This window comes from Arachis hypogaea, chromosome 20, assembly GCF_003086295.3.
Source record: "Arachis hypogaea cultivar Tifrunner chromosome 20, arahy.Tifrunner.gnm2.J5K5, whole genome shotgun sequence".
Lineage (NCBI taxonomy): Eukaryota > Viridiplantae > Streptophyta > Magnoliopsida > Fabales > Fabaceae > Arachis > Arachis hypogaea.
In genome coordinates this window covers 141,159,202-141,185,152 of record NC_092055.1, presented here as the reverse complement: position 1 = coordinate 141,185,152, position 25,951 = coordinate 141,159,202, and the positions used below count along the sequence as shown (strand labels likewise).

The 25,951-nt window shown below is 30.6% G+C and overlaps 5 protein-coding genes across 5 annotated transcripts; 1 reads left to right on the top strand and 4 right to left on the bottom strand.

The window, feature by feature from the left end:
• Window positions 1–3,157: 3,157 nt before the first annotated feature.
• LOC112782708 (protein SINE1) lies at window positions 3,158–5,941 on the top strand. Its single transcript, XM_025825232.3, has 3 exons — window positions 3,158–3,299; window positions 3,690–5,023; window positions 5,302–5,941. The coding sequence occupies exons 2-3, from the start codon at window positions 3,701–3,703 to the stop codon at window positions 5,782–5,784; spliced, it is 1,806 nt and encodes a 601-aa protein (XP_025681017.1). The 5' UTR covers window positions 3,158–3,299; window positions 3,690–3,700; the 3' UTR covers window positions 5,785–5,941.
• Window positions 5,942–6,304: 363 nt separating this feature from the next.
• On the bottom strand, window positions 6,305–9,097 carry LOC112782710 (protein NDH-DEPENDENT CYCLIC ELECTRON FLOW 5). Its single transcript, XM_072229389.1, has 3 exons — window positions 8,348–9,097; window positions 7,668–8,114; window positions 6,305–6,657 (listed from the first exon to the last, which is right to left on the bottom strand). The coding sequence occupies exons 1-3, from the start codon at window positions 8,603–8,605 to the stop codon at window positions 6,463–6,465; spliced, it is 900 nt and encodes a 299-aa protein (XP_072085490.1). The 5' UTR covers window positions 8,606–9,097; the 3' UTR covers window positions 6,305–6,462.
• A 121-nt stretch (window positions 9,098–9,218) lies between these two features.
• Window positions 9,219–12,640, bottom strand: LOC112782709 (ADP-glucose phosphorylase). The gene is made up of 3 exons (XM_025825234.3): window positions 11,300–12,640; window positions 10,562–10,852; window positions 9,219–9,710 (listed from the first exon to the last, which is right to left on the bottom strand). The coding sequence occupies exons 1-3, from the start codon at window positions 11,786–11,788 to the stop codon at window positions 9,444–9,446; spliced, it is 1,047 nt and encodes a 348-aa protein (XP_025681019.1). The 5' UTR covers window positions 11,789–12,640; the 3' UTR covers window positions 9,219–9,443.
• A 323-nt stretch (window positions 12,641–12,963) lies between these two features.
• Window positions 12,964–17,135, bottom strand: LOC112784327 (glutamate dehydrogenase 1). Its single transcript, XM_025827480.3, has 8 exons — window positions 16,764–17,135; window positions 16,541–16,654; window positions 15,471–15,767; window positions 15,275–15,391; window positions 14,511–14,761; window positions 14,312–14,387; window positions 14,150–14,236; window positions 12,964–13,471 (listed from the first exon to the last, which is right to left on the bottom strand). Exons 1-8 carry the CDS (start codon window positions 16,869–16,871, stop codon window positions 13,286–13,288), a joined length of 1,236 nt encoding a protein of 411 aa, XP_025683265.1. The 5' UTR covers window positions 16,872–17,135; the 3' UTR covers window positions 12,964–13,285.
• A 6,373-nt stretch (window positions 17,136–23,508) lies between these two features.
• Window positions 23,509–25,951, bottom strand: LOC112785275 (uncharacterized). Its single transcript, XM_025828732.3, has 3 exons — window positions 25,366–25,951; window positions 24,819–25,138; window positions 23,509–23,841 (listed from the first exon to the last, which is right to left on the bottom strand). Exons 1-3 carry the CDS (start codon window positions 25,721–25,723, stop codon window positions 23,725–23,727), a joined length of 795 nt encoding a protein of 264 aa, XP_025684517.1. The 5' UTR covers window positions 25,724–25,951; the 3' UTR covers window positions 23,509–23,724.

Here is a 25,951-nt window from a genome sequence, read left to right as displayed (position 1 = left end):
TTACCATAAAATTGGTTTTTACATATAAAAATAGATTTTTACACAAAAATTAATATTTTTACATACAAAAACCCAAATTTTTAAACCTTCTTTTAATTTAATTTTTTTAATCTACGTTTTTTTTCTTTCTAAATGATACGAGTAACATTTGTAAATAATGAAATCCCTTCCATTGCTTTCGTTCCTTTTTCTTTCTTATCTATTTTCAGTATTTTCTATAAATAAATTTCTTTCTAAATGATACGAGTAACTTTTTCTTATCTCCTTCTTTTCATCTCTCTCATTTTCTCTCCTCTTCCTCTTCTCTCTCTCTTTCTTCCTTTTCCCTCTTTCTCCCCCTCCCCTCTCTTAGAGAGAGAGAAGGGAGGGGAAGAGAGAGAAGGAAAAGAAAGAGGAGAGAGAGATAGAGAGAAGGGAGAGAAAGAGGAGAGAGAGAAGAAGAGAAAGAGGAGAGAGAGAAGAAGAGAAAGAAGGGAGAGAGAGAGAGAAAGAGAGAGGAAGGGGGAGAGAGGGAGAGAGAGAGTATGTAATTTGGTTTTGAAATTAGGTTTTGATTTTAATTTGGTTTTGGTTAACCGATTAAAAATCGGTTTTTTTAATTTGATTTTGGTTAACCAATTCTAAAAAATATGGATATAATTTTTAAAATTGTTTTATTAAACTGGTTAACCAAAATGTAGTTATGATTTTTTAACCGGTTAACCACAATTTGGTTTTTGATGAACACCCCTATGTGCGAGTTGGACAAATCAATTCCGAGAGTGAAATACAAAATACTCCTCGAAAATTTTAAAAAATCTCAAAATAGTACCTAAAAAAATTTTAAAATTCTACAACAGTCTCTTCAAATGATTTAAATTTTTTTCAAAAGTCAACGTCTTATAATATTTTTGCTAATCAGAAAAATAAATATTATTGAAAAATATATAATAAATAAAAAATAACAAAATATATACTAAAAAATAATTTTATTTATTAACAATAAAATATCATAAGAAATAACATTATTTAATCGTTAACATATGATACTTATATCAAAATGATATAAAAACCACAATAATAATAACTAAACTTGAGAGGTTATTGAATTATGAAGGTCATTACATTATTTATATACCTAAACTCCTAAGATATTAATATAAAATAAATTTAGAAAAAAAAAATTCAAGTGAAAAAAATTGTGTTTTTTTTGCATAATTATTAACTGTGGTGACACATAGTTTTAACTGTAAGTATATTTTGTGTAACATTATACCAACTGAATTTCTAAATTTTCTAATAAACATAAACAAAACACTTGCATTTGTCAAGATATTTCTTTTTCAAATATTACAAAATATTAAAAAGAGAAAAGGACAAATAGGTCCCTGATCTTTTGCCCCGCAGACATTTTCATCATTGACCATTGAAAAATACTTTTAAGTAGGGCTGGAAGTGAGTCAAGCCAGCTCATGAGCCAGCTCGAGCTCGACTCGTTAACAGCTCGATAAGCTAAGCTCGTGAGCTGGTGAGCCAAGCTTGAGCCTGAAATTGAGCTCATAAATTAAATGAGCCGAGCTTGAGCTTGGATAAGCTCAGCTCATTAGCTCGTGAGCTGGCTCGATTATATATATATATATATATATCTTAATTATTTAATATTTATATTTATTTTTTACATATAATTTTAATATAGGACATAAATAAAAAATTTATAATTTATTGATAGATAAACAATATATAAAATTGATCTTTTCAAATATTTTTAAAAATATATAAGTTATAATTTATTGATATAAAATTATAGATTATGTATTTATGTTTCTTATTTGAGCCAGCTCGTGAGCTCGAACCAGCTCGTGAGCTTTTGGTGAGTCGAGCTTGAGCTTAAGAAATAAGCTCGATTGTTAATGAGCCGAGCCGTGAGCCAAGCTCAATTTTCGTGAGCCGAGCTTGAGCTTGGTCTAGCTCGGCTCACTTCCAGCCCTACTTTTAAGTCTCTAATCTTCACAAAACTTGGACGGATCAGTCCCTTCGTCCAAATGCCTCCGTCAGGGACTGATCCGTCCAAGTTTTGTGAAAGTCAGGGACTTAAAAATATTTTTCAATGGTCAGACGAAAATGTCCACAGAACAAAAGGTGAGGGACCTATTTGTCATTTTCTCTATTAAAAACTTTACATTGAGATTTTGTAAATCATCTATATTGATTTTGTAGTTTATCAAAGCTTATAATTTTAATTTGATAGATGACATGGTTAATAAGTTTTAAAGTGTTACCTTGTAAGGATCTGTACAAACATTTCTAATAATTGATGTGAAAATTTTTATGTTAAATGAAAATTCTCCGATATCTTCAAATAATAATATCTCATTAATCTTTTTAATTATTAAAAAATATTATAGAATTTGGTATATATAAATTAAATTAAATTAAAATATATTGTATGGTAAAAAATAAATATGAATCTATTTATTTTAATTTTTTTAAAAAAAGTGCCTTTTGAAAATATATAAAAAAATTGTATATAAATAATTAAATTTAAGATAAATAGACTGAAAATGTAAAAAAATTAAAATTTGCTAATTTAAAAGAATATATATAATCATTTGAAAGAAATATTTTAAAAAATTTTAAAAATTATTTTTTGATTTTTTAAAATTTTTGGCAATTATTTTATAATTTATTCTAGGACTTATTTGTTCATAAAATTTTACTGTTAGTAACTAATGGGAAAAGATTCTATTATCTAACAAAAATAAATATTAGAGATTTTTTGTGTATTTTAAAATATCAGAAATGATCCTATTTAAAAAATATAGTAATTACTCTTAATTCATATTCATTAGTGTATTATTATTCTAATGGATTTAAATCTTCTAAATTTTGAATTTTATTTTAAAAAATTAAGTATGATCTCTTACTATTTATTTTATAGATAGAACAAAAAAAATACTAAAAAAAAAACCATTCAAGTGTGAGACATATTGTAAATTCAAAATTTAGATAGTTTTGCTTTTGAAAATCTAAGCTGACTAAGCACCAAAGAAAGGATAGCGGTGGAATTTTCAAGGAAGAATTTTTAAAATGGAAATGAATTGATTGTGCATTAAATAGTTGATGAATACAAATATAACATTCCATGTATATATAAAGCCAGAAATTGAAAACACAGAACGTGTTTCTTTTAATCTTTTCTTACACAAACCCCTAAAATAACGCTTACATTTGAAAACTTGAAAGTTGAAACCCAAAAACACTTTCAGACAGTGACACTCACATTACACAGCTTCAAAAACATTCCTTCTTACTCTGTAAAGGTGTGTTTCTGTTTCCTTCTTGATTGAATTATAACTTATTCTTTTTAATTTTTTTTTTTAACTGGAGAATCCATTTTCTGAATTCTATGTGTGTTTTGTTTTGCAATCTTTTTAATCAAAAGAAACTCGACTCTTTATACCTTTTCTGTATGATTCACAAGGTTGGTTCTTTATTTGTTTTTTTTTTTTTTTTTTTTTTAATATCTCAAGATGAAGAAATGAGGTACTGGGTTTCGAGTTAGCACTTTCAGTTAATATCCCAAATTTTCTTGCAATTCGGCAATATAGAATGCCCAAAATGATTAATATATTTACCATGCGATGGAAGTAGGTGCTTTTGAAATTTACTTTGTTACTATTGTATTCATGGTGTTTGTTATATTGCTTCAGTTAATTAAGCAATGGGAAAAAGTTTTAGTCCAACACTGTTGCGAGAGCTAGAAAATCTTGACAAAGATCCAGATAGCTACAAATCAGTGATGAGATCATTGAAGTCATATGTGAAAGATTTGGACATCGAGGCAATTCCGATCTTTGTTGCACAAGTTTTCGAGACTGCGAAAATCGGCTCCTTATCGAAGGAGCTCACAGTTTCTCTCTATGAAGTTCTTGCACAGGTTCATAGTGTCAAAATTGTTCCCATGATAGGTAGTATTATGCAATCCATAGTTCAGACCTTAGCATCAAGCGCAGGATCTTTACAGATTCAGGAAGCTTGCTCAAAGGTGGTTCTAGCTATTGCAAGATATGGAATTGACCCAACAACCGCAGAAGACAAGAAGAGGAACATAATTTGTTCGCTTTGTAAGCCTCTATGTGATGGACTCTCGAGTACTCAGGAGTGTTTGACCTCCGGTGCTGCGCTCTGCTTGAAGGCTCTAGTGGATTCAGACAACTGGCGGTTTGCCTCCGATGAAATGGTTAACAAGGTTTGCCTGAATGTGGCTGCGGCGTTAGAGGGGAAGTCTCAGGCCAATGCACACATGGATTTGGTTATGTCCTTAGCTAAGTCCAATCCTTTGATTGTTGAAGCCTATGCAAGACTACTCATACAAGCAGGACTAAGAATACTAAATGCTGGAGCTGAGATATTGGAGGCGAATTTTCAGAAGCGACTTGCAGCCATTCAAATGGTGAACTTGTTGATGAAATGTATAGACTCTAGGAGTATTTTCTCAGAGTTAGAACAGATAATTGAGAAGATGGAGATCTGTCAATTTGACAACATGGCATGTGTCAAAGATGCTGCGTATGAAGCTCTGCAAACTGCCAGGAGAATTACGGCAAGCAAAAAATCATGTGTAAAGAGTCCTGCATCAGTAACAGGGTCAAATTTTAGGAGTGACTGTATGGAGGCAGATAGTTTTTATGGTGATGAAGATCATTCTCCTACTGCATGTATTTCACCAGAACCACAAACCTTGGACTTTTTTCCTGGATATGAATATGCAGTGAAGTCTCCTATTTTAGCGAGTCAACCTTCGCAGCACTCAAAATATAGTCGAAGGGGTGTGAACCGGAAGCTTTGGAGTCAAGGAAATGGACGGATTGATGTGTCTCTCAGAGATGGTTTGTTCTCAGCTGTAGCTCAGGAAAATGCCTGGTCGGGACACACTGAGAATCCGTTTTGTAATCAAGCAAGAAATTTATCAGACGAGTTTGCTGGTTTCGTGAACATGAATTCTTGTCATAGAGTATCCAGAAGTACCACCACAAGTCCCCGAGTAAGTGTTTCTGTCTCTGATAGTATTCATTATTCATATTTCATAAAAAGGTGGCTGAAGAAATTAGGAACAGAGGTTCTTTTGAATAGTATTTACCAAAAAAGAGACAAATTCATACCTTGCAATGTGTAGATTGAATGTACAATTATTTAGCATAACCTTTCCGTGTGTATACATCTCAAGTCAGAATGTGTGATTTTGTGGTTAATTGAAACTTTTCATTTATTTTTATGTTGCCAAGAGTTTGAGAGTATTCCTGTTTTCTTTATTGTACTCAGAGATCACAGATTGGAGTTAATTCCGACACCATGAACAACTTTATGACCCCTCAGAAGCTCATTCACTCTCTAGAAGATCCAGATGCCGAGACTTCGTGTTGCTCCAACAGGCAGAGCAGAAGGGTCAGGAGTCTATCGACCGGCAATGTGGAGAGGAGCCGAAGATCCAACTTCGAACATGACGAAAACTGTTTCACAGACTATGTGAACTGTGATTGTAATCCAAACGGAAGCTTATTTGATTATGATGAGTTCCAAGATGGGCAAGAACCAGTCTCACCAACAGATGACATTCCTGTTGGTTCTGCTTTGCAGGTGCCTCCTGAAAATAGTGATAACATTGAGACGGTTCGCATTCGAAAACCATTTCAGAAGACTAAATATAAAGTGGTTTGTGGCCTTTCATTTGCTCTTCTTGCAATGGCTACTCCATTACTATGGATCACCAATCAGGAAGATGGTCATTATCTTGTTCCTACATAATGTGTTCATTCCTTGTTTACAGACTTATATTTTAAGAGCATTTTAGGTATACCTTTATGTAAAGTATCAGTCAATTCCAACTGAATGTTGGTAAGTTCAATGTAGATGTAAAGGATCAAATAAAATTGAGCACTTCTCTCTTGATTTTCTATACAAAGTCACAATTTAGGAAAACAAAAAGAAAAATATGAGTAAATAGTCATTTATGCACTTGAAAGGTTCTGAATTTGACAAAACGAACCTCAATATTTGTTTTTGACAAAATGAACCTCAAATATTAGCTCTGTTTGACAAAACAGGCTAACTGTTAGCTTATCACTCGAGATGTTTAGGCTGTTTTGTCAAACAAAACTTATATTTAGAAGTTCATTTTGTCAAATTTGTCAAAGAATCTTTTAGATACCAAAACGATTATTTTCTCAAAAAATATTTAAGTGACTCATTTTATATCATACATCCTATCAACTTGCAATTTTATTACTATGAGATGAAAAATGTGAGGTGGTTGTGTACTTGTGTATGGTTTAGAATTAGTATAATACTTTAATAATTAAGTCAAAGTAAATATTTTATATACAAATATCGAATGGAAATAAAAATTCAAAAGAGAAACCAAAATTGCAAACATGAATCATAATTTTCTATTAATTGTAATATAAGCTTAGCTTAAGCATCATATTATAGATTTGGATTGTGTATGTATTGCCCTCCGTTCCAAACATCTTGAGGATTTACTACTATTGGTTTGAGAATGGCAGTTTGGCCAACCAATATGTAAGAATACTTGCTGTAAATTTCAACTTTTGAGCCAGGACTGAAGAGGTACATCTCGTCCAATCCGATCCTTCCAATTGACAATGAGTTTCTTCTACCCTGATACAAGGAAACATTTATTTCATGAAATCATGAAAAGAATTAGCATGAAATAAATCACATTTTTGGACTGAAAATTAAATTAGATGCCAAATGTGGGTTACCTTAATTAGCCATCAACTTTTTAGTTCAAATAAGAACTCCTCACTACTAAAATTTGATAAAATATTTTTTAAAGATTTAGCTATTTAATAAAATATTTTTTTTTATAGTATTCTTAACGGGAGCTACTCACATAAAGACGCTTAAAACGTTTTTTCTAAAGACGTTTTTTAATAATTAAAATTCAACCTATAAAATCAATCAAAGTATAGTCACCAAAAAAAATCAAAGTATGTTATTTTTGTCAAAATTCGACCAAATAAATTGATTTGACCAAAAAATTGATAAACTAAATGTTGAACTGATCTAAATTAATTTTTTTATAGAAAATGACTATAATACTCTTATTATAAAAAATATCTAAAATCCTCTTATTATATATATTAATTTTAAAAACCCTAAATTCTAATTCTATGACTGCATATAGAGAAGAGAAGAATTAGGATTTAGAATTTTTAAAAATAAAATATATATATATTTTAAGTCATTTTTTATAATAGAGATATTATAATCATCTTTATAAAAAAATATTAATTTAGATCAGTTTAAGATTTAATTTATCAATTTTTCGGTCAAACCAATTTATTTGGTATAATTTTGATAAAAATAATACAGTTTGATTGATTATATAAGTTAAATTTTAATTATTAAAAAAATATATTAAAAAAAAGACGTTTTAAATGTCTTTATGTAAGTGGCTCCCATTCTTAACATGTGTCTTAAGACAGAAGTTAGCAAAATCTTATTTTAAAATACATTTTATCAAACATTTTTAGTTTAAAGAATTACAGAGATATTTATTATTTTTAAAAACTAAATTGTCAAAAATCAAAATCATAATTTTTTGAGAACTAAATTAGTGATTTATTCTCTCCTATTGTAGCTACCAAAACTAGAGGATTACTTACCCTATCAATAACTGTAATACTACGAGGGGCATCTGTGTAAATGAGACTAATCTTGTCTCGTAAATTCTTATACCCATCCTCTTCTTCACCACTCATATCTTCTTTGTTCTGATCTTTTGTTGCACCCCAATGAGGAATTAGTTGCTGAAGTGCTGGTATGTTCCATATTTTTCCAAACCCTTCTTGGTAATTAGAATCCGGAGGAGGACTCAAAATAAATTCTGATTCCAAAAGGGGCCTCCTCCAGTAATTTGATCTTTCTAATCCAACTGCATAGGTTGCTTCTGGTGAACTCACTGTCAGATGGCTCAGGATGGACCCTGTTATCTGAAGGGGTAAATGCATTGAGTTTTGGACTTCAAACTCTGACTGCAACCCATCTTCTTCTAAAGTTACAATGTACTTAATTCCAATCTTGTCCTCTGATGATTTATTTATTAATTCTACCTGCACCACATATGTTCTAGGATCTAAGTATATAAATTAAAACATTATAAGCTACTACATAGGTGACAACTCACGTGCAGTTGCTTTAATATGTAATGACAATAGTTAAATATCAGCTTTGACAACTGCACGTGAATTTCCACTCTTAACTAACTGTAACAAGTTGTGTTCATATTTATGGGAGTAAAGCAATCCATTATGGAGTTACTGAGTTATGCAAAGGAAAACAAGACCTTAATGGATTCCTCAGGGTGGCTTTTAATTTTACTGAGGACCCAATGAGTTGGAGAGAAAGAAACTTGGCAGTCATCAGTTGTGAAAGTGAAGTTTGAAAAGATCCCTCCTTGAATGAGGGCAGCACCATGATCTCCCTCTGACACCGCAGTGTGCAGCAGCTCCACCGTGCCGCCATGCCACATGGGAGCCTTGTAGGAGGTGATCACCCCACTGGGCAGCAACATGCTCACAACGCTTCCGTTTTTCAGTTCCATCTTGGCAACGACGGAGCCATCGCCGACTGCTTCAAAGGTGACTCCATCATGTCCAATGAACTCTTCTTTTTCAAGGTAGTCCAAGTTGTTGGTGGGTTGGTATGGAACTGAAGAAGCAACTGCTGCCAATGGCTTGCAGGAGTTGAAAGTGTGGTTTCCTGAGGGAAATTTAAAATAAGTGTGTGAAGGTGTGTTAATAGCACAAGTTATAGCTAAGCTGCTGGAATTGAATTGAGTGGGGAGTAAAAGGGAAGTTATTAGAGCGATGCTTTCTAAGGTTCATAGCAAGTGAGGTCTCGTTATGCACATTTTGGAGGGACCAAGAGAGAATTGATAAGAGGATAAGGTGAGGGCTGAGGTTGGTTCTGTGAAGTTTACATTACACATTTATAATCTAAGATATTTCCAAGATATTTCTTAGTGTTTGTCCTTTTCCCAACACACTGGCTTGTCTTTCATTACACATTTTATCAATGAAATTTCTTTCTTTCTTTCAATTTATTTACAAAGGGACATATAATCTGTGGAAACTACTCATTATAAAAGAAAGAAAACTGAAATGATGGAACCATTCATAAGTTCAACATAACTCGTTCCTAAATGAACCCACATATTCATAATCAACATTTCATTCCAATTTTCAGTATCTCAAGGTTTTTGCCAACATACTTATTCATAGTAAATGGTTTGCTTCCAATATCCGATAACTTATGGTTTCAGGACTAGGATTGAAGTCACATGCAAGATGTTGAACTCCCTCAATGGAGATTCGAAGTATACAATCGATCACAGGATAGTTGATCAATTAGGTCTCAATACATTCATGTTTCTACCTGGTTCATCCTGACTCTGGTACATTTACTTCTCTCAGAACCTTCGCAGCATCTTCCGGGAAAACAGGATTTATGTGACACCCAGTTGCGATTTCAAAACCCGCAGTCAGTGTTAGTTGAGGCACTATCTGTATGAACCAATGAGTGTATGCTAATTCTGATGCATTACTGTGCAATGGACTAGTGTGAATCATATAATTGAACGGTGGATTGTTCAATTGCAGAGACATCTTTCTAAGCATTAGTTTCAACAACCTTCCAAGGTCAATGGCCTACAAAATCAAAGTCAAGAAATAGTAATAATAATAACAATAATCACTCCTTGAAATTGAAAAGGACAAATTAATAAACGAATATAAATAGTTGATAAATGATAATAGTGCGCAACTAGTTCTAGATATGGCTACACAAGGAGCATATGATCAAATATGCTAAACCATGGCATTGCACAATACACAATGTGGGTTTAGGGCAAGCAATCTGTTCTGTTAAAGAAGCTCAATCTGCACCATCATAATAAATTCTCAAATCACAATGTCTGTTAGACCACAAATCACTTTTTATAGATAGCTATCATTCTCTTCCGAGATCATTGCCAATTTCCAGCTTCTTCAATGGAAATCAGGGTTTTGCACAAGATTGATTAGCTGCAAACATGGCATGACTGAGGAGTTGTATTTTTTCATTACGCCTAGAGAGAGAAAACTTGGTTGTTGTATATCTAATTGCTCTGCAATAGCAATAAAATCCCCTATTGCTTTAAGTGCTATTTGCATAACATCTAAGCAACACCACGTACACAAATACTACTCGTCTTTACCGAGTTCTTATTATAGTTTTATAAGCACTTCACCAATCTCATGATTCCAAGCACAATTAATGCAATTGTATTCTAAAATTACCATACTACACAACAGAAACAACTAACTGTCTAACAACATTTCAAATCTAATTGTTCAACACGTTTATGTCCCCTGCACCAAAACTATAACAGCTGGCACTAATTCTTCGGTTAAAGTTAAGACTTTTAATCCATGACTTATATCATATGTCCTATATTGAAATAGAAATAAATAATTTTCACTTAATCATTATTAACACTTGAAGAACAAAGAAACACTACCTTTTCGGCATCCAATTCATGGAAATGAGCTGAGTGATGCCTGGGAACAATCCATATCTCAAAAGGAAATGTAGCGGCATACGGAACCAGTGAAAAGAAGTTATCAGATGTATCAATTAAAAGATCCTCCTGTTGAATTTCACAAATACAACATTTGCCTGTCTTCTCGAAATAATCCTTCATATTTCCGAGACGAGCGGAAACATTAGGTGGAATAACAGGAAGAGCTATCATCTGACTGTGAGAATGAGTCATTGATGCACCAGCTGAAGCACCATGGTTTTTGAACACCTTCAAATGTTAATACATCAAGTTTATACATGATAAATTATATGAAGCAAGTGCAAGAAGACAATGAAGAAGGAAAGTATTATTGATAAAAATGCAAGATTAGATTTAGCGTAATTTCTGAAGTCATTATTGAAAATGTCAGAAATTTAGCTTGAAACTACTTCCATTTGATTAAAATACTAATAGTTTAAAATGTATTTAGTAACAATCAAACAAATCCAATAGATGAAAACTTGTATGCAGATGTCTTCGCGTGAAGATAATAGTTGAAAATCGTTAGATAGCAATGTGTTAAACTCAACTATCAACTTCGCACAAGGAAAACTGAATGCGAGTCTTACGAATCTAATATCCCCTAACACTAAGAATTTATGTGTCTAAGATACTAACCAAACTAACAAGATTGTCAAGAACTCCAAACCGCAAAAAAGAAAAAAAAAAACTAACCTGCACATATTTGATAGAGTCATTGGTAGCGAGCTGGTGGATCCTCTTGATATGAGCGAGGAAAACCTGGGCAACATCGTGCGGCGATAAATCCAATAGCTGAACCGAATGAACCGGGGTCTCGATTATGACGTCGTGGAAGCCGAAGCCATCAAGAACCGAACCGGTGAGGTTGTTAGCGAGTCGGGCAGGGGCGGGGGAAGGGAGGTCGCGGGAGAGAGCAGGATAAAGGTTCTGGATGAGGCGGAGGGTCCAATCGGGGTTGTCAGGTGGAAAGCGGAAGATCTCAGGAGCGCACTGGTGCTCATTGCCGATGCAGAAAGGGCATCGCTGGTGAAGCTGTTGGTCTGAGACGGCCGGCGAGTTGGACTTGAATTCGGAGGGTCGTTTGGCTCTGGCAGGTGAGAATATTACCCATCGGTTTGAGATTGCGTCTTTTCTCAGCTCTGGGATTCGATTCCCTGCGCTACCACTTGTAGTTGCTGCCATCTCACGCTGTTTGTTCCTTTTCTTATTCACTTTTCATTTGTAGACGAAAATAAAAGTAGATGACTTATGAGGCTAAAAAATTTTGATACGGAAGTAAAACGAGTAATATATTCTAACATAGTAATTTTTGGTATTTTTTAAAATTGTGGGAGTATACAAATTGAACCTTTCGATTTGTGTTTAAAAAATTAAAAAAAATTCAGAGTACACAAATTGGAGGGCCTGATTTGTGTTTAAAAAATTGAAAAAAACTCAGAGTACACAACTCGGACCATGCGAGTTTTTTGGTCATGAAATTTTGCTTCACAAATCGCATGGTCCGATTTGCAGCTGATGAAATTTGAAATTTGAAACGTGGAATTTGGACCCTCCGTTTTTCTTGTTCTGGGTAATTTTTTTTTTACATTTTGAGGAACACAACTCGCATGGTCTGCTTTCTCTGATCCCACAACGAGGTGAAACACTCCTCCTTCCCATACGCCAGTCCAATACTTTCTTTGTTTCTGTATTCAAATCAAATAGGCGACTTATAATGACAGATGAGAATTGGATGAAAAATAATTTAGATAATGAATTAATGATGGTAAAGAATTGAGTATGAGAATGGGGAGGAGATTAGATTAAGAAGTATAATTTAAAAAATTCAAATAATTTTATTATCAAATGTCTATCTCTTAATAGTATAAAATCAGTTTCATAAATTTACACAAGAAAGACATAAATGTTAATTTATTTCCTTGATAAAACTTCAATTCAGTTGCTAATTATTTTATGAATTGATAATCTCTAACTTATCGATTGAAAAACGATATTATAGTCTTTAGCAATTAACTTTATCACGCTTTCTGTCCCTACTTAATATCTCCGTCAAAGTTAATGAATCTTGTTTACATGTAAGAATTGTGTCACCGAATTATGTTTCAACATGTTCAATAGACTAAAATTTTAAACTATCAAACAAACTAGATTCTAACAAAATGCAAAAGCACAATTTTTTATATCCCTTTTTCTTAGGTGTCACAATCTTCTTATTCTTAGTATCTCTTATTCCAGAATTATCACTCAGAATCTCATAATTTTAAATACAAATTTTACCAAAAAAATTAAAATTAAATACAAAGAAAAATAATAAAATAAATATAAATAACAATATTCCCTGCTCAATGCTCCAAGACTAACAGAGAAACAGATATATTTATACAACATTATGTCAAAATAAATATGTTGATACAATAATTCAATGAAGTTCTTTTCATAAGAATAAGAATATAAAGAAACCATGAAAAAGAAAACACAAAAAAGTGGATGTGAGGAGAACAAATCAACAAAATTTTCGAAGCATTTACAGATGAGATTTATCTGAATTAGTAAAGGTTGCTGAGAACAACAACAACAAACAAAAAAAAATGTATGGTATTGCAGAGACTGAAACTTGAACACTGAATCTACATTGCTGAAATAATGAGCAAAGACAATGATCTGAAGAATGAAGAGTGATCAAGCTTCCCAACCCCTAAGGAGTGTAGCCCTTGCCACACGGTTAACAGCAAGGGTAAAGGCTCCCATACGAAGATCACAATCATGGGTTTTGCACATCTCCTTCACATCTTTGAAACCTTTGGTCATGTATGTCTTCAACTCTTTGTTCACCTTCTCTTCATCCCACATGAACCCTTGTATATTCTGTCATGTGTGCCAAAATTATCATTTATTGGATTGTGGACTTTTTAGACATGTTCCAATATTGTTCTAATTTCATATTTGGGTTTATATTTCGATTGTGTCACATGGACAGAAATATAGAATTGGAAATTTCATATACTGTTTTGCAATATCAGTAAAAATAACTAGGGGTGTTATCGGTTCAGTTTGGTTCGGTTTTGGACCAAAAACCAATCGAACCGATATATTCGGTTTACTGTTTTTACAACAACCGAACCGAATCGAACCGAACTAACAGCGGTTTAGTTCGGTCGATTTTTTTGGTTTTTAATTTCTAATGAGAAGAATATAAATCACAATAATTAGAGGTTTAAAATAGTCAATAAACTGAAATAATAAGAGTAAAACATTGAAATGGTTAGGGGTTGAGGATTTTTGTTGTTAGGTTAAAAGTTAAAATGGTTAAAACATTGAAATGTATGCATATCTTCGGTTCGGTTTCTATCGAGCCAACCGAAAACCGAACCGAATCGATCGGTTTTGTCAGGAAAAAACAAAAAAAAAACGATTTTTTCGGTTTTTAAATCGGTTGTTGTAATTTTCGGTTCAGTTTTGCGGTAATTTTCGGTCCGATTCGATAACTTACACCCCTAAAAATAACTAATTTTCAAACTCGCTAGAATATAATTGGATTAGTACCTGCACCCATTCAAAGTAGCTAACTGTAACTCCTCCTGAATTTGCCAATATATCTGGGAGGATCACTACTCCTTTCTTTTTGAGAATCTGCAACATAGAACAATGGTTAACATTATACTTTCTGATTGAGAGAAGGCAAGGAGAGAAGATATTAAAACCAACCTCATCAGCCTCTGGGTCAGTTGGATGATTGGCTGCTTCAACAACGAATTTGGCTTTGATCTCATTTGCATTTTCCCTTCGATTATAGCACAAGTTGAAAACCAAATAAGTTAAGACTTAGCACAATAGAATTTGAGTATATAAATGTGTATTTTATAGAAGAAAATAGAGAAAAAGAAACTGGAGTAAATTAAAGCACCTATTGATGACACCACCAAGAGCTGCAGGAATGAGAACATCACAATCTTGAAGCAATATTGAATTGGGATCAATAGGATCTCCACCTTGAAATCCTCTTACTCCTCTGTGTTCTTTAGAATGTTTTAGTAGGCTTGGGATGTTCAAACCTTCACTGTTCTTGATTCCTCCGGTTATGTCACTCACTGCTACCACTTTTCCACCTTTTTCGCTTATTAATTTGGCAGCCCAAGACCCCACATTCCCAAATCCCTGAACAGATTAACAACATCCATTTCATCTCATATATAAATTCTTTATATGATACTAAGTTTTGTTTTCAAACATGTCAAAATGTTATAAACGTTTAATTTGAGTAATTTTTTTAAGTTGCTCATGGTTTCTGGAGGATAAGGACTAATTTGTTGTACATCTGATCTCCGTCTAAGAGTCCGCCTCTAATCAATGAGTTGCTGTATACACAAGACGGGATTTGATCTGGATACTTGCTTAAGCGGACGAGTGAGCTAACCACTCGACCAATCCAAGTTGGTTGTTTAATTTGAGTATCTAATATTAGAGTATATACAATGAGTTTAATTTTGATACATGTCTATACAATCTTCCAATCATATCCATTCCGTTCTTTTAAAAGACACTTATAAAATTACTTTCCACTGAGAGTCAAATAATTAAATTGATTTTATAAAATATTAGATAAACAATTATATAATATAAATACTAAAAAATAATTAATTTGTATAAAAATACAGATAATATGAGTACCTGTATGACAAAGCGTTGGCCTGATATTGTCTTTCCATGCTGATTAAGCAAAGCCTCAGTTGCAAACAGCACTCCTCGCCCTGTAGCTGCATCTCTCCCCAGAGATCCACCAAGATCCTACGCAAATTAGGGTTTATTAATTGAATTTAGGTGCAATTTATAATTAAACATTTGAATTGCATTTAAGAAAACATACAATAGGTTTGCCGGTGACAATTGCAGGTGAGTGGCCATGAAATTTGGAATACTCATCTAGGATCCAGGCCATAGTCTGGGGTCCAGTTCCCATGTCAGGTGCTGGAACATCAATCTGAATTCCAATGAGATCATGAATTTTCTGAGTGAAAACTCGGGTAAGTCTTTCCAACTCAGAAACAGTTAATTCTGAAGGATCACAACCTATGCCTCCTTTCGCACCACCATATGGTATGTTTGCTACTGCTGCCTTCCACGTCATTAGTTGCGCCAAAGCATTCACTTCGTCCGTTTCAACCTTTCACAGTGCCAAACAATTTCATTATTTATTTTATAGTTTATATATAATTTTAAAAAGAAAAGCAATAATTTTATGTTTTATTATTTTAAATTAATTAGTTTTCGGTCTTCAATTAATCTTATTGAACCAATTAGTTTGTTTCATTTTCATAACATGTGAAGTATAGACACTTTTTTAATTGAGTCCTGATAGGAAGCGAATAGAATATTTGTACAATGTGTATAATGGGTTATATGAGTTAAAAAATGAATATACTCATATTATCTAGAATAACCATTCGGGTAGTCGGGATAATAAACATCTCATCCCAAAAACTTAAGCTAATTTTGGGTTCACCAAAAATCGAATTCTTAACATTTCGGATCTAGAGCTATGATACTATGTCATGATACCACTCATTCCAAAAGTTTCAACTGATGGAAAAAGATAACACTAATGGTTATATCTCTAATACTGAATCGGACATCCCTAAACCTCTATTGTACAAAGGGAGAGATGATTAAGAGGCACAAATCCTCATCCATCTGTGCCAACTTACGTTAGTTTCTGTGCATCATAGCTCATAACCAAAAAATTTAAAAATTTGAGCCTGTTTTTAATATTTTAAAATTTTCAATTACTTTAAAAAACATGAACATGAAATTATCTTTATGCGAAATTATTAATTAAAAATGATGATATAATTTAACTAAATTATTATATTACCTTTTAAAAAAATGGTCTCTTTCTGTTTTTTTTTTTTAATAAAAAAAAGGAAAAGAAAGGAAAACCTGTGGATGGTATCGAATCCCTCCTTTCATTGGTCCTCTAGAATTATCATGTTGAATTCTGAATCCAACGTAAGTTGCTAAGCTTCCATCGTCTTTTGGTATTGTACACTCAACCTGCATTAGAAAAAATGGTGATGGAAGATTATTTTGCAAGAACGAAGAACTAATTAATTATTAACAAACAAACAAACACATATTGTTGTTTTGAGATTCACACACTTGCCTTCACTTCCCTGAATGGAATCAGCAAACTCTTGGCAAGCTTTGAATCTATTCCAAGAAGCTTAGAAGCCAACCTAAAGTTCCTGTTTGTGGCTGCTAATGCATTCATTTTTCTCCCAAAATGTAATACACACAAATCCAATCTTATAGAAAGTAGTTATTATTTGAAAGATGCGGAAAATAGTTGTTGCGAGTGTATTTATATAGGTATCGTGTGGAGAAAAAAAAAATACAAGATAAACGTGAAGAAGAAAAACACGTCCACTATTTCATACTATAAAAAGCATATAATAAAACGTTTAACAATTAATTACTAGTAAGAGTTTGGCGGCATCTAACATGGATAAGTATAAAGCAAAACGTGAAACAATACGTGGATCAAAGTCAGCGTTACAGCAATTAGTAGGGTTGTTCAAATTCAAAATTCAATTAAAATCGCACTAATTCGAATTTGATTGGATTCTATTTTTTGTAAATGGTTGGATTGGATAGGATTTCGGATCTATTTTTTATAATCGCTCTAATTCAATTCAAACCGCACAATGTATTATAATATTATTATTTTATTATTATATTCATGATTATACTTATAATATGTTCAATTTGTTATATATTTTTTTATTATTTATATATTATTATTATTTAATAAATATTTTATGTTTAAAATATTATTTATTTATTTATTTTAATTAACCTATAATTTTATTTCTATTGTTATGTTATCGTTGCTTTTTAAGATATTGCTAAGACTTGTTATGTCATTGTTAATTATTTAAAATTTGATGTTGAAACTTGTTATATGTATTTAATTTTTTATTTAAAAAATCACAAATCCAAACCGATCCAAACAGCTTGTAATCATATCAGATCGGATCGGATTTCTAAAAAAAGTTCATCCAATCCAAACTACACCACACATAAATTAAACGTTCGGATCGGATGACTTTTTTTTCTTAAAACCGAACCAAACTGCACCGCAAACACCTCTAGCAAATTAGTCTAAAAAGTAAAAAACGGAACTACAAGGGGTGGAACCAAAATTACAAAAAAAAAAAAAAGAAATCAAATTGTTCCACTTGGCTATTGGTGCATTTAGATTGACTTTTGTAGAGAAAAAATAGCTTTTCAAAATTGTTAAAAATGCGTTAATACATTTTTTTAAAATTTTATTTTAATAAAGAAAAGGTTTTGAATTATCAATTAAAAAAGCATGTCTCTTATATATGTTTATCCAATTTTTTTTTAAAAATCCATCTTAATACAACCCTAGTTAAAAATAAGATAAGCTATAAAAAATTAAAATTTTACGTAAAATTAAAAAAATAAATTAAATGTATAAAACGTAAAATTTTAATAATATTTAAATTATAAAATTATTCTAGTATAAATTTTAAGAATTAAATCAAGATTTTAATTATTCTAGTAATTATAATTTGATTTGATATGGCTTTATGAATTTCATTTTTGAAGATGTTGTTGCGTCCTTTTCATCCAAGTAGATGGAAAATTGTTAGAGGACACATTTTTTGTTCTGTATCCATCAAAGTAGGAGAAAATGCTCACCGATTTGTTAGAATATGTTTATTAGTCGGTGTGCCTATTTTATTCTATCCTCTTTCTTTTATTAATTTTATTTTTTATTCTAAATAATTGCCTGCTCGTTCTTAAAATTTAATTATTTAGAAGAAAAACTAGCATCTGAACTGTCCAGCATGTTCGGCTTTCTTATCTTCTAGTTGGCATTCAGAGTTTATAATATATTCTGGAAACTTCAAAATAAAGGTTTCTTAAACCACGTTACATTACCTCCACGTGATAATGTACATTTAATTTTGCTGGTCAAAATTCAAATCAATTAACTCTTCGTCAAATATTGAGTAACCTACTAAAATAATATTTAAAAGTTCGTAATAATGTTAACAAAAATAATTTTAAAAAATGTTAAGAGTAAATAAATTCTTAAAAAATTAAAAAATGCGATAACAAAAATATTTAATATATATTCTAAAAAAATTTAAAAAATTATATTTTAATACAAATTTTTGTAAATACTATCAAAAAATTAAGATATTTTTATCTTTAATATTTAATAATTTTATAGGGATAAGTATTGTTTTAATTTTTAAAATTTAGGATCAAAATCAAATTCGCCTTCAACTTATTTTGGATTTAAAATAGTCTCCAACATTATTTTTGGTATATTAAAATTGTCATTTTTAATAAAATTTTTTATTTTATTACTAAATTATTCCTAATAAAAAATATAAACTTAAAAAAAATGTCCAGAAGGAGAAAGGAAGAGAGGAAAAGAGATGTAGTTGATGTTGTTATTTCTGAATTTAAATAATGGATTATTGTTGATGTTGAATATTGTGTTCTTAAATCTGATTATTGATATTTAGTGAGAGTAAAAGAGATGGTAGTAGTGGTAAAGGTGGTGATGGTAGAGAGTATTTTTATCCGTAAAAAATAAAAAGAACAATTTTAATGCAAAAAATAACGTTGGGATGAATTTGATTTTAACCCTAAATTTTAGGAACCAAAATAATACTTATTTCTAATTTTATATTTAGTGATTTTCAAAAAAAAAAATATTGTGAATGACCATTTTTTTAAATAAAAAATCTAAAAAGCAAATTTTACTCTGTTTTTTTATGTACTTTCTAAATATTTATTTAAATGATATTAAAAAATTCAGATTAATTAAATAAATCATTTATTAAATATAAAATTCACTTATAAAAAATATAATATTTATTAATTATTTTTATTATATTTTTAAATCACTTAAAATCTATTTTATGGATAATATTTTTTAGGATTTAATCGGGGTCTAAATTTTTTTAGTACATAGTTAATTCTCAAATATTTTATTCCACGTGTTAATAGAAATTACAAAGCTTGAGTCATATTTTTATTTTTATTGTCCATTTATTATTGAAACTTTGAAATACAACAACGTTTTGCCACATAATTTCTTTGTCACCATGTACTTGCCTTGCACGAAGTCTACGTTGACTCAAAAGAACGTGGTTATGATATGATGCTCTCAAAGCCATGCACCAGATGCTCTCTTAGATAATTGAAGGGTTCAAATTCATTCAAAAGTTTAGAAGTTCAGTCAAACGTTTTGTAAATATATTATAATTTATAACATAAAATTCAACAAAATAATTTATATTTTATTATGAATACAAATGTAATATAATAACAGAAACTCTAGGGAACATTATTTTTTAGTAATTTTAGTCAAATACAAACATTAAATTATTTTTAACAAATAAATTTTATTAATTTATGTAATAAATTTTAAAAAATATAAGTATAAATTATATTAATCTATGTATATAAATACTTATAAATATAAATGTAAAATTATTACTAATTAAATATTAATTTAAAATAATAATATTTACTGATAACGTAACATTGTTTATCTAATAATTAGAGGTATTTATGCATTCCAACAAAAATTGCTTATATGCACAGCCTTATTCAATTGAAAAATCATTAAAATAAACCCATCCATGATCCATCCACTGTTTGCTTATTGTGAGTTTCTCTAAGCTTATCCAGTAATTCTCTTTATTTATCAGTATTCTTCCACCACAATCTAAATCCTTTTAACTTCATTCATCCATAGGAGATGCTTGAGTTTTCCAAAACAAATTGGAAAGAGCTTTAGCCTTTAGCAGCAAGGATAAACAAATAAGGTGAAAAATGATATGCATGTCACTATTGAAGTCACACACTTGATGATATGGTTGATCCAACAATCACAAGAACCAAAAGCTTCTAGTAATTTTTTAATCAAGTCCTATTCCAAAAAGGCTTCCCTCCAGTCTTTTTTTTTTTTGGTATTTAAATTTTTTTTTTTGGTATTTGCTTCCCTCCAGTCTAATCTGACCACCATTGCCGTCTTTTTTTTTTTCGAAGGAGTTGGGCCTCTGAGTAAACTCCATTTACATTTTGTATTGGGCCAAAAATAAAATGGCAGCCCATTTTGCAGGCACCTTATACAAAATAGGTGTCAGATCTTTGTAATTGAGGAAAAAATGTGATAAAATATGTGAAGAGTGTGTGGGTGTATTGTATACCTAGGGATTGAAAATTATCCAATCTATTGGAGTATCTATAATTGGAGGTTGTTCAATCCACTGACAAAAAAAAAATCTTTGTAAACCCAATTTTGTGTGTAGTATTCACGTGCGTTAATAATAATAATAATAATAATTTTAGGTTGATCGAGTGGTCAGTTCACTCGTCTGTTTAAGTAAGTGTCGGGGGTTTGACTCTCATCTTGTGCATGCAGCAACTCATTGGCCAGCGACAGACCCTTAAATGGAGCTCCGATCCGCGACGAATTAGTCTTTAGCCTATCGGATTGGGAGATACCGTGGGTAACAAAAAATAATAATAATAATAATAATAACTCACGTGTATTATTAGAAGATTTTTTTATGATAATTTTAAAAAATAATATTTATTAATATTTAAATCAATGAAAAAAGCCATCAGATGCAAGAGCAAAAGGAAAGTTACAGCTCAACACTTTCACCAATAAACGGAGATGGATATTTTTTTTCTAAATTATGATATTATATTTTATAAAATTTAAATATGATGAAAAAAAAATATGTATGGTGCTAGATTACACCTAACACTTGTGAAAACCTTTATAATAACGTAACATACTTTAATTCTTAATAGAATCATGTATTCAAATTTTACTGTCAATCATATTTTAGGCTGCGTTTGTTTATAGGGATAGGACAATAGGGACATAGAAACACATAATCGTGTTTGGTAAAAGAGACATGAACAGAGACAATGTATTAATGTATTTTGTGTCCATCCTAAAAGAAAAGACACATAAATACTAACAAGAAACACAACTTATTTTTTATTTTTTTATTATTTTTATTAATTTTTTATGATTATATTTTTTATTATTATATTTTTTATTTCAAATTTTTTAAATGAAAAAAATGAGAATAAGTTAAATTTTCATAATTTATTTTAGTTTTTCACCAAACAGAATACAAGAACACAAAAATTTATGTTTCTGTCCTTCAGTGTCTTATCTTATTCTCAATGTTTTGTCCTGTCTTATTATCAGAAACAAACTTAGCCTTAGAATCAAATGTAAGAAAAGATACTAAGAAAAAAAAATTATTCATTTTCCGAAGAATATAATGTTTCAAAAACATAACCATATTTTATTGTTTCAACTTTTCATTTTCATAAAATTTTGTAAAATAAAAAAAATTAAAAGCACAAAATTTCTCAAGTATATAATTGAGATTCCCTTTTGTCCAATGTCACTCACCCTTTTCCTGATTCTCAAGTTCCGAATCTTATATTATTGGAATCCTTTAATTCTATTTTTTAATAAAATAAAATAAAATAAAATATTATCCGAATCCTTGACAAGTATCCTTAACATGTTTCCAAAAAGGTTATGCAAATTTGTACTTTCTTTCAAAATACATTGAACAAATTTGTGTAATTCCAACTAACACCTACCAACCAGTCACTTATATTGACAATGCAACTTAACAATCACTGAACAACGTGTGCCATTAGAAATCATCCATGGATGCAAATTGAGAGAGTAGTTCTCCCAAGTGGGCCATCTCTTAATAAATCTCATTTTGTTTGCAACCATATTTTCGTTTTCTTTCTTATTCACAGCTTGGTGACTTCATGCATATCATAATAAATATCTCCATGTTTTTTTGTCATGGAGACGTGAGAAGAGAGGAGAAGAAACTATTTGATAGTAACCTCAACCTTCGCTATTTTGGTATGGTAAATCCAAGAACAAAATAATATGTATTGTTAAATTTTAGATGAAGGGTCAAGTTTAGAATAACATAAAGTCACAACCTTTTTTCATGTTGAAGATATTTTTTCCTTGAGGATTTTTTATAATGTGGTGAAGGAGTTGTTTCATTCAAAACTTTTTTATTGAAGTTATTATTATTTTTTTTTTCCAAAGTTAGGCGTGAGACTCAAACTCGAGATCTCTAAGTAAGAGTGGAGAGACTATATCATTTGAATTATAGTTCATTGGCTATTATTCCATTTAGGCCTTAAGCACTAAAGAAAAAAATTGCTACCATCTGCAAAAAAAAAAACGGTGACATGTTGATAAATAGTATAAAAAAAATGAAAATACTACTTGTCCTTTAAAATTTAGCTTTTGCTAAGTTTTTAAAAATTTATTAATATTTAATTAATTTAAATATTCATTTTTACGGTACCATTGGTAAAAAAATTAGAGAAATTATTTGTTTTTTATTTTTTCTTTTTTCTAAAGACCGAATAAAAGACAATATTTAAAAAATATTTAGTTGTACTAAAAAAAATGGTAATTTAGTAAGTTTTAAAAGGATTGCAATTAGATATTTAGTTCTCATTTTGTCTTAGATTGTATTTATTTAGATAGGAAAATATTAATTGGTGAATATTTTTAGTATAAAAACTAAAAAGCGAAGAATTGGTTAGTGTTGATTCGAATACAAAGTAAAAATAAAGAAATAAAAAATGCAAAATATAAAAATAAAAAATATGTATATCTATGGCTATTTCTACAATTACAAAAATTTCTGTCCCACAATTTTGTATTTTAATATAAAAATATAGTATTCAAACACTATCATGCATAGTGTTTTATATATAGATTTTGTTTTTTGAAGTTTCATAATTGTAGCTCTTTTTTAATGACTAATTTGATAGAAAGATTGAACTCTTTAATCTTTTCCTTTGCACTAATATAACCAAAACAAAAATTAATAGAGACAAATCTAAATAATCTTCACTCTAATTTTTTTTTCCCTAGCTAATTTAGTGTATCTACAAGGAAAACAGAAGTATCCCTGCATCATGTTATTTACAGAAGTATATTTTTGCTTAAACAGCCAATAATTTTTTCAAGAAATAATCACATAATAATTGGTTCAAAGTCCATCATAGTAACCTCCAATGGTTATGTGAGCTCTGCTTATAGGAACACCTGCCACTACAGAAACTGCTTCATTAAATTTTGTTGCATGCTGTACCACTTTTTTAATGTTCTGCAATCATATCCAAATTATATTCATGGGTCAGCCCAATTATCCAATAATTTCATAACCATGCATTTATTAAAATTTTAACCTAATCTGGCTAAAATATTCATCATTCAAAGTAGTATCACGAATTTAATTGTTTTACATTTTTATACGGTCATCTAATTAGATATTAATGTTTATATGACATTTAAAATAGTAAGAAGTTAATTAAATATTTTGATTACATATTTTGCAATTAGTTTTACAACACCATTTATTTTTTTTTTCTAAAATTTAATTTTTTATTGTGACACGGATACATAATATAAAAATTAGCCAGATCCGTGATGTAACACATTTATCTCAAAAGATCTATTAGAAAAAAAAAAATCATCTACTAAAGTAAAAAAATTGTTCAATATTTCAAAGAGAGACTTAGTTTGAAATATAATTTTTTTTCAAAAAGTAAAGGTTTTAAAAAAACTTTATGTTATAAATAATATTTTTGTCTTTTAAATAATGTTTATGAATATTCTACAAATAAATTCCTACTCTTTTAAGAATAATTATTTGAGTCTTGCTAGGGAGCCAATGGATCATAAGCTAATTTTAAAGTTCACAAAGAATCGAACTCTTAACCTTTCAGATCTAAAAATACCATATCATAATACCACTCATCCTATAAGTTTATATTGATGGAAAAATATAACACTAAAATACTCCCGAAACTTCCATTGTACACATTATACAAATATTTCATTGACTCCCTATATTTTTCCTAATTATTTATGTAGAGATAGCAGTTAAAATATTGATTCGTGTCATATATTATGCAATTTAATTAATCATATCAATTTATTTAATAATTTTTAATTATTATTTTTATAAAATATGTTCAGATGATAAAAATTCAGATATATTAAATTTTATGTGAAGTTAATAGATAAAAATTATTAAATAATTTAACAGATTTGATTAAATTCTAACAATTCTTAACTAACCTTGTCTTCGGCATAGATCTGGAAGCGAATGTTGTTGTCGTGAAGGATGTTGTTCCTCTTTTGGTGGCTTCCAAAGAAGAGAAAACAGATGGTGGCTGCAGCAACACCAAAAGAACAGATAGCTCCAACCCCACTCAAGCTCCACTTCCATATGTTGAATCCACCCTCATTCTCTTCTTCCCAACTTCGATCCTCTTCCTCTTCATCCTCATCATCACACTCCATCCCAAGAACTTCTTTCTTCTCAATCTTCATTCTAGGCGAAGTTATCATTCTTGGAGACGTAATCATCTCGCCTTTCTCCTCAAATTTGAAGCTACCTGTATGCATGTTAGCAACACCAATAATCAACCAAACAATGTTCTAGCCAAGGTATTATATGTATATAGAACATTCTAGAACATTCTCTAATGCTAAGAATCAGCTATCCGTATAAAATACATAAAAACCAATGTATATGCAAAAATTCAGTTATTTATATAGAATATTTGTCGAAAATATAAAATACACATTAAAAATGCGTGAAATAACACGTGTATTTATATACCTGTGTCCAATTTCATGTCGGCGAATTCGTTTTCCTTGGTCTTGAAGAAAACCTGTGAGACAGTATCATGATCAACTGTCTTAGGGGAAACAACGTTGTTTGTGATGTCTCTCTTATCTGATGAGGAGTTTCCGATTCTGGGTTGTAAAAGAATTGGAAGAGGAACAAGTTGATTGTGATTGTGATTGTTGTGCATCATGGTCCTTGGGCTTCTTGGTGGAGATGAACAAAAGTAATCCATGTCAAAAGCACTTTTTGGCTCTAAGTTTCTCTTGCCAAGGAAGATTTGCTTGCCACCCTCATCATTGAAATCAAGGTACCCATTATCTGGAAGGTACTCCCACTCTTCAATATCCATGATCTCTGTCTAGAATTTGATAGTTGAGGAAACAAATGAAGAAGGGTGTGTTGTAGCATGTGGGAGAAGAGTGAACTGAAAAGGTATAATAAGGAAAGCAAATAAAATGAAATGATGAGATGGTTTGAGTTGAGTTTTTGTCTATTCTTAAAGATGACAAATTTAGGAACGGTCCACATGCCCCAACAAGGAGAAAATCCTCTACCATACGCTTCTTATTGGATTTTT

Bases quoted from the DNA above. Each gene is read 5' to 3' on its own strand.
- LOC112782708 (XM_025825232.3), top strand. From the start codon at position 3,701: ATGGGAAAAAGTTTTAGTCCAACACTGTTGCGAGAGCTAGAAAATCTT. The intron at 5,024-5,301 runs GTAAGTGTTTCT...TATTGTACTCAG, and splicing joins GTACCACCACAAGTCCCCGA to AGATCACAGATTGGAGTTAA.
- LOC112782710 (XM_072229389.1), bottom strand. From the start codon at position 8,605: ATGGAACTGAAAAACGGAAGCGTTGTGAGCATGTTGCTGCCCAGTGGG. The intron at 8,115-8,347 runs GTCTTGTTTTCC...TATGTGGTGCAG, and splicing joins ACCCTGAGGAATCCATTAAG to GTAGAATTAATAAATAAATC. The intron at 6,658-7,667 runs GTAAGTAATCCT...TCCTTGTATCAG, and splicing joins GTATTACAGTTATTGATAGG to GGTAGAAGAAACTCATTGTC.
- LOC112782709 (XM_025825234.3), bottom strand. From the start codon at position 11,788: ATGGCAGCAACTACAAGTGGTAGCGCAGGGAATCGAATCCCAGAGCTG. The intron at 10,853-11,299 runs GTTAGTTTTTTT...TAACATTTGAAG, and splicing joins ACTCTATCAAATATGTGCAG to GTGTTCAAAAACCATGGTGC. The intron at 9,711-10,561 runs GTAGTGTTTCTT...TTGATTTTGTAG, and splicing joins ATGAATTGGATGCCGAAAAG to GCCATTGACCTTGGAAGGTT.
- LOC112784327 (XM_025827480.3), bottom strand. From the start codon at position 16,871: ATGAATGCATTAGCAGCCACAAACAGGAACTTTAGGTTGGCTTCTAAG. The intron at 15,768-16,540 runs GTTTTCCTTTCT...GCACTGTGAAAG, and splicing joins GGATTCGATACCATCCACAG to GTTGAAACGGACGAAGTGAA. The intron at 14,388-14,510 runs GTGCTTTAATTT...CTATAATCGAAG, and splicing joins CTTGGTGGTGTCATCAATAG to GGAAAATGCAAATGAGATCA.
- LOC112785275 (XM_025828732.3), bottom strand. From the start codon at position 25,723: ATGGATATTGAAGAGTGGGAGTACCTTCCAGATAATGGGTACCTTGAT. The intron at 25,139-25,365 runs GTATATAAATAC...ACATGCATACAG, and splicing joins CGACATGAAATTGGACACAG to GTAGCTTCAAATTTGAGGAG. The intron at 23,842-24,818 runs GTTAGTTAAGAA...ATATGATTGCAG, and splicing joins AGATCTATGCCGAAGACAAG to AACATTAAAAAAGTGGTACA.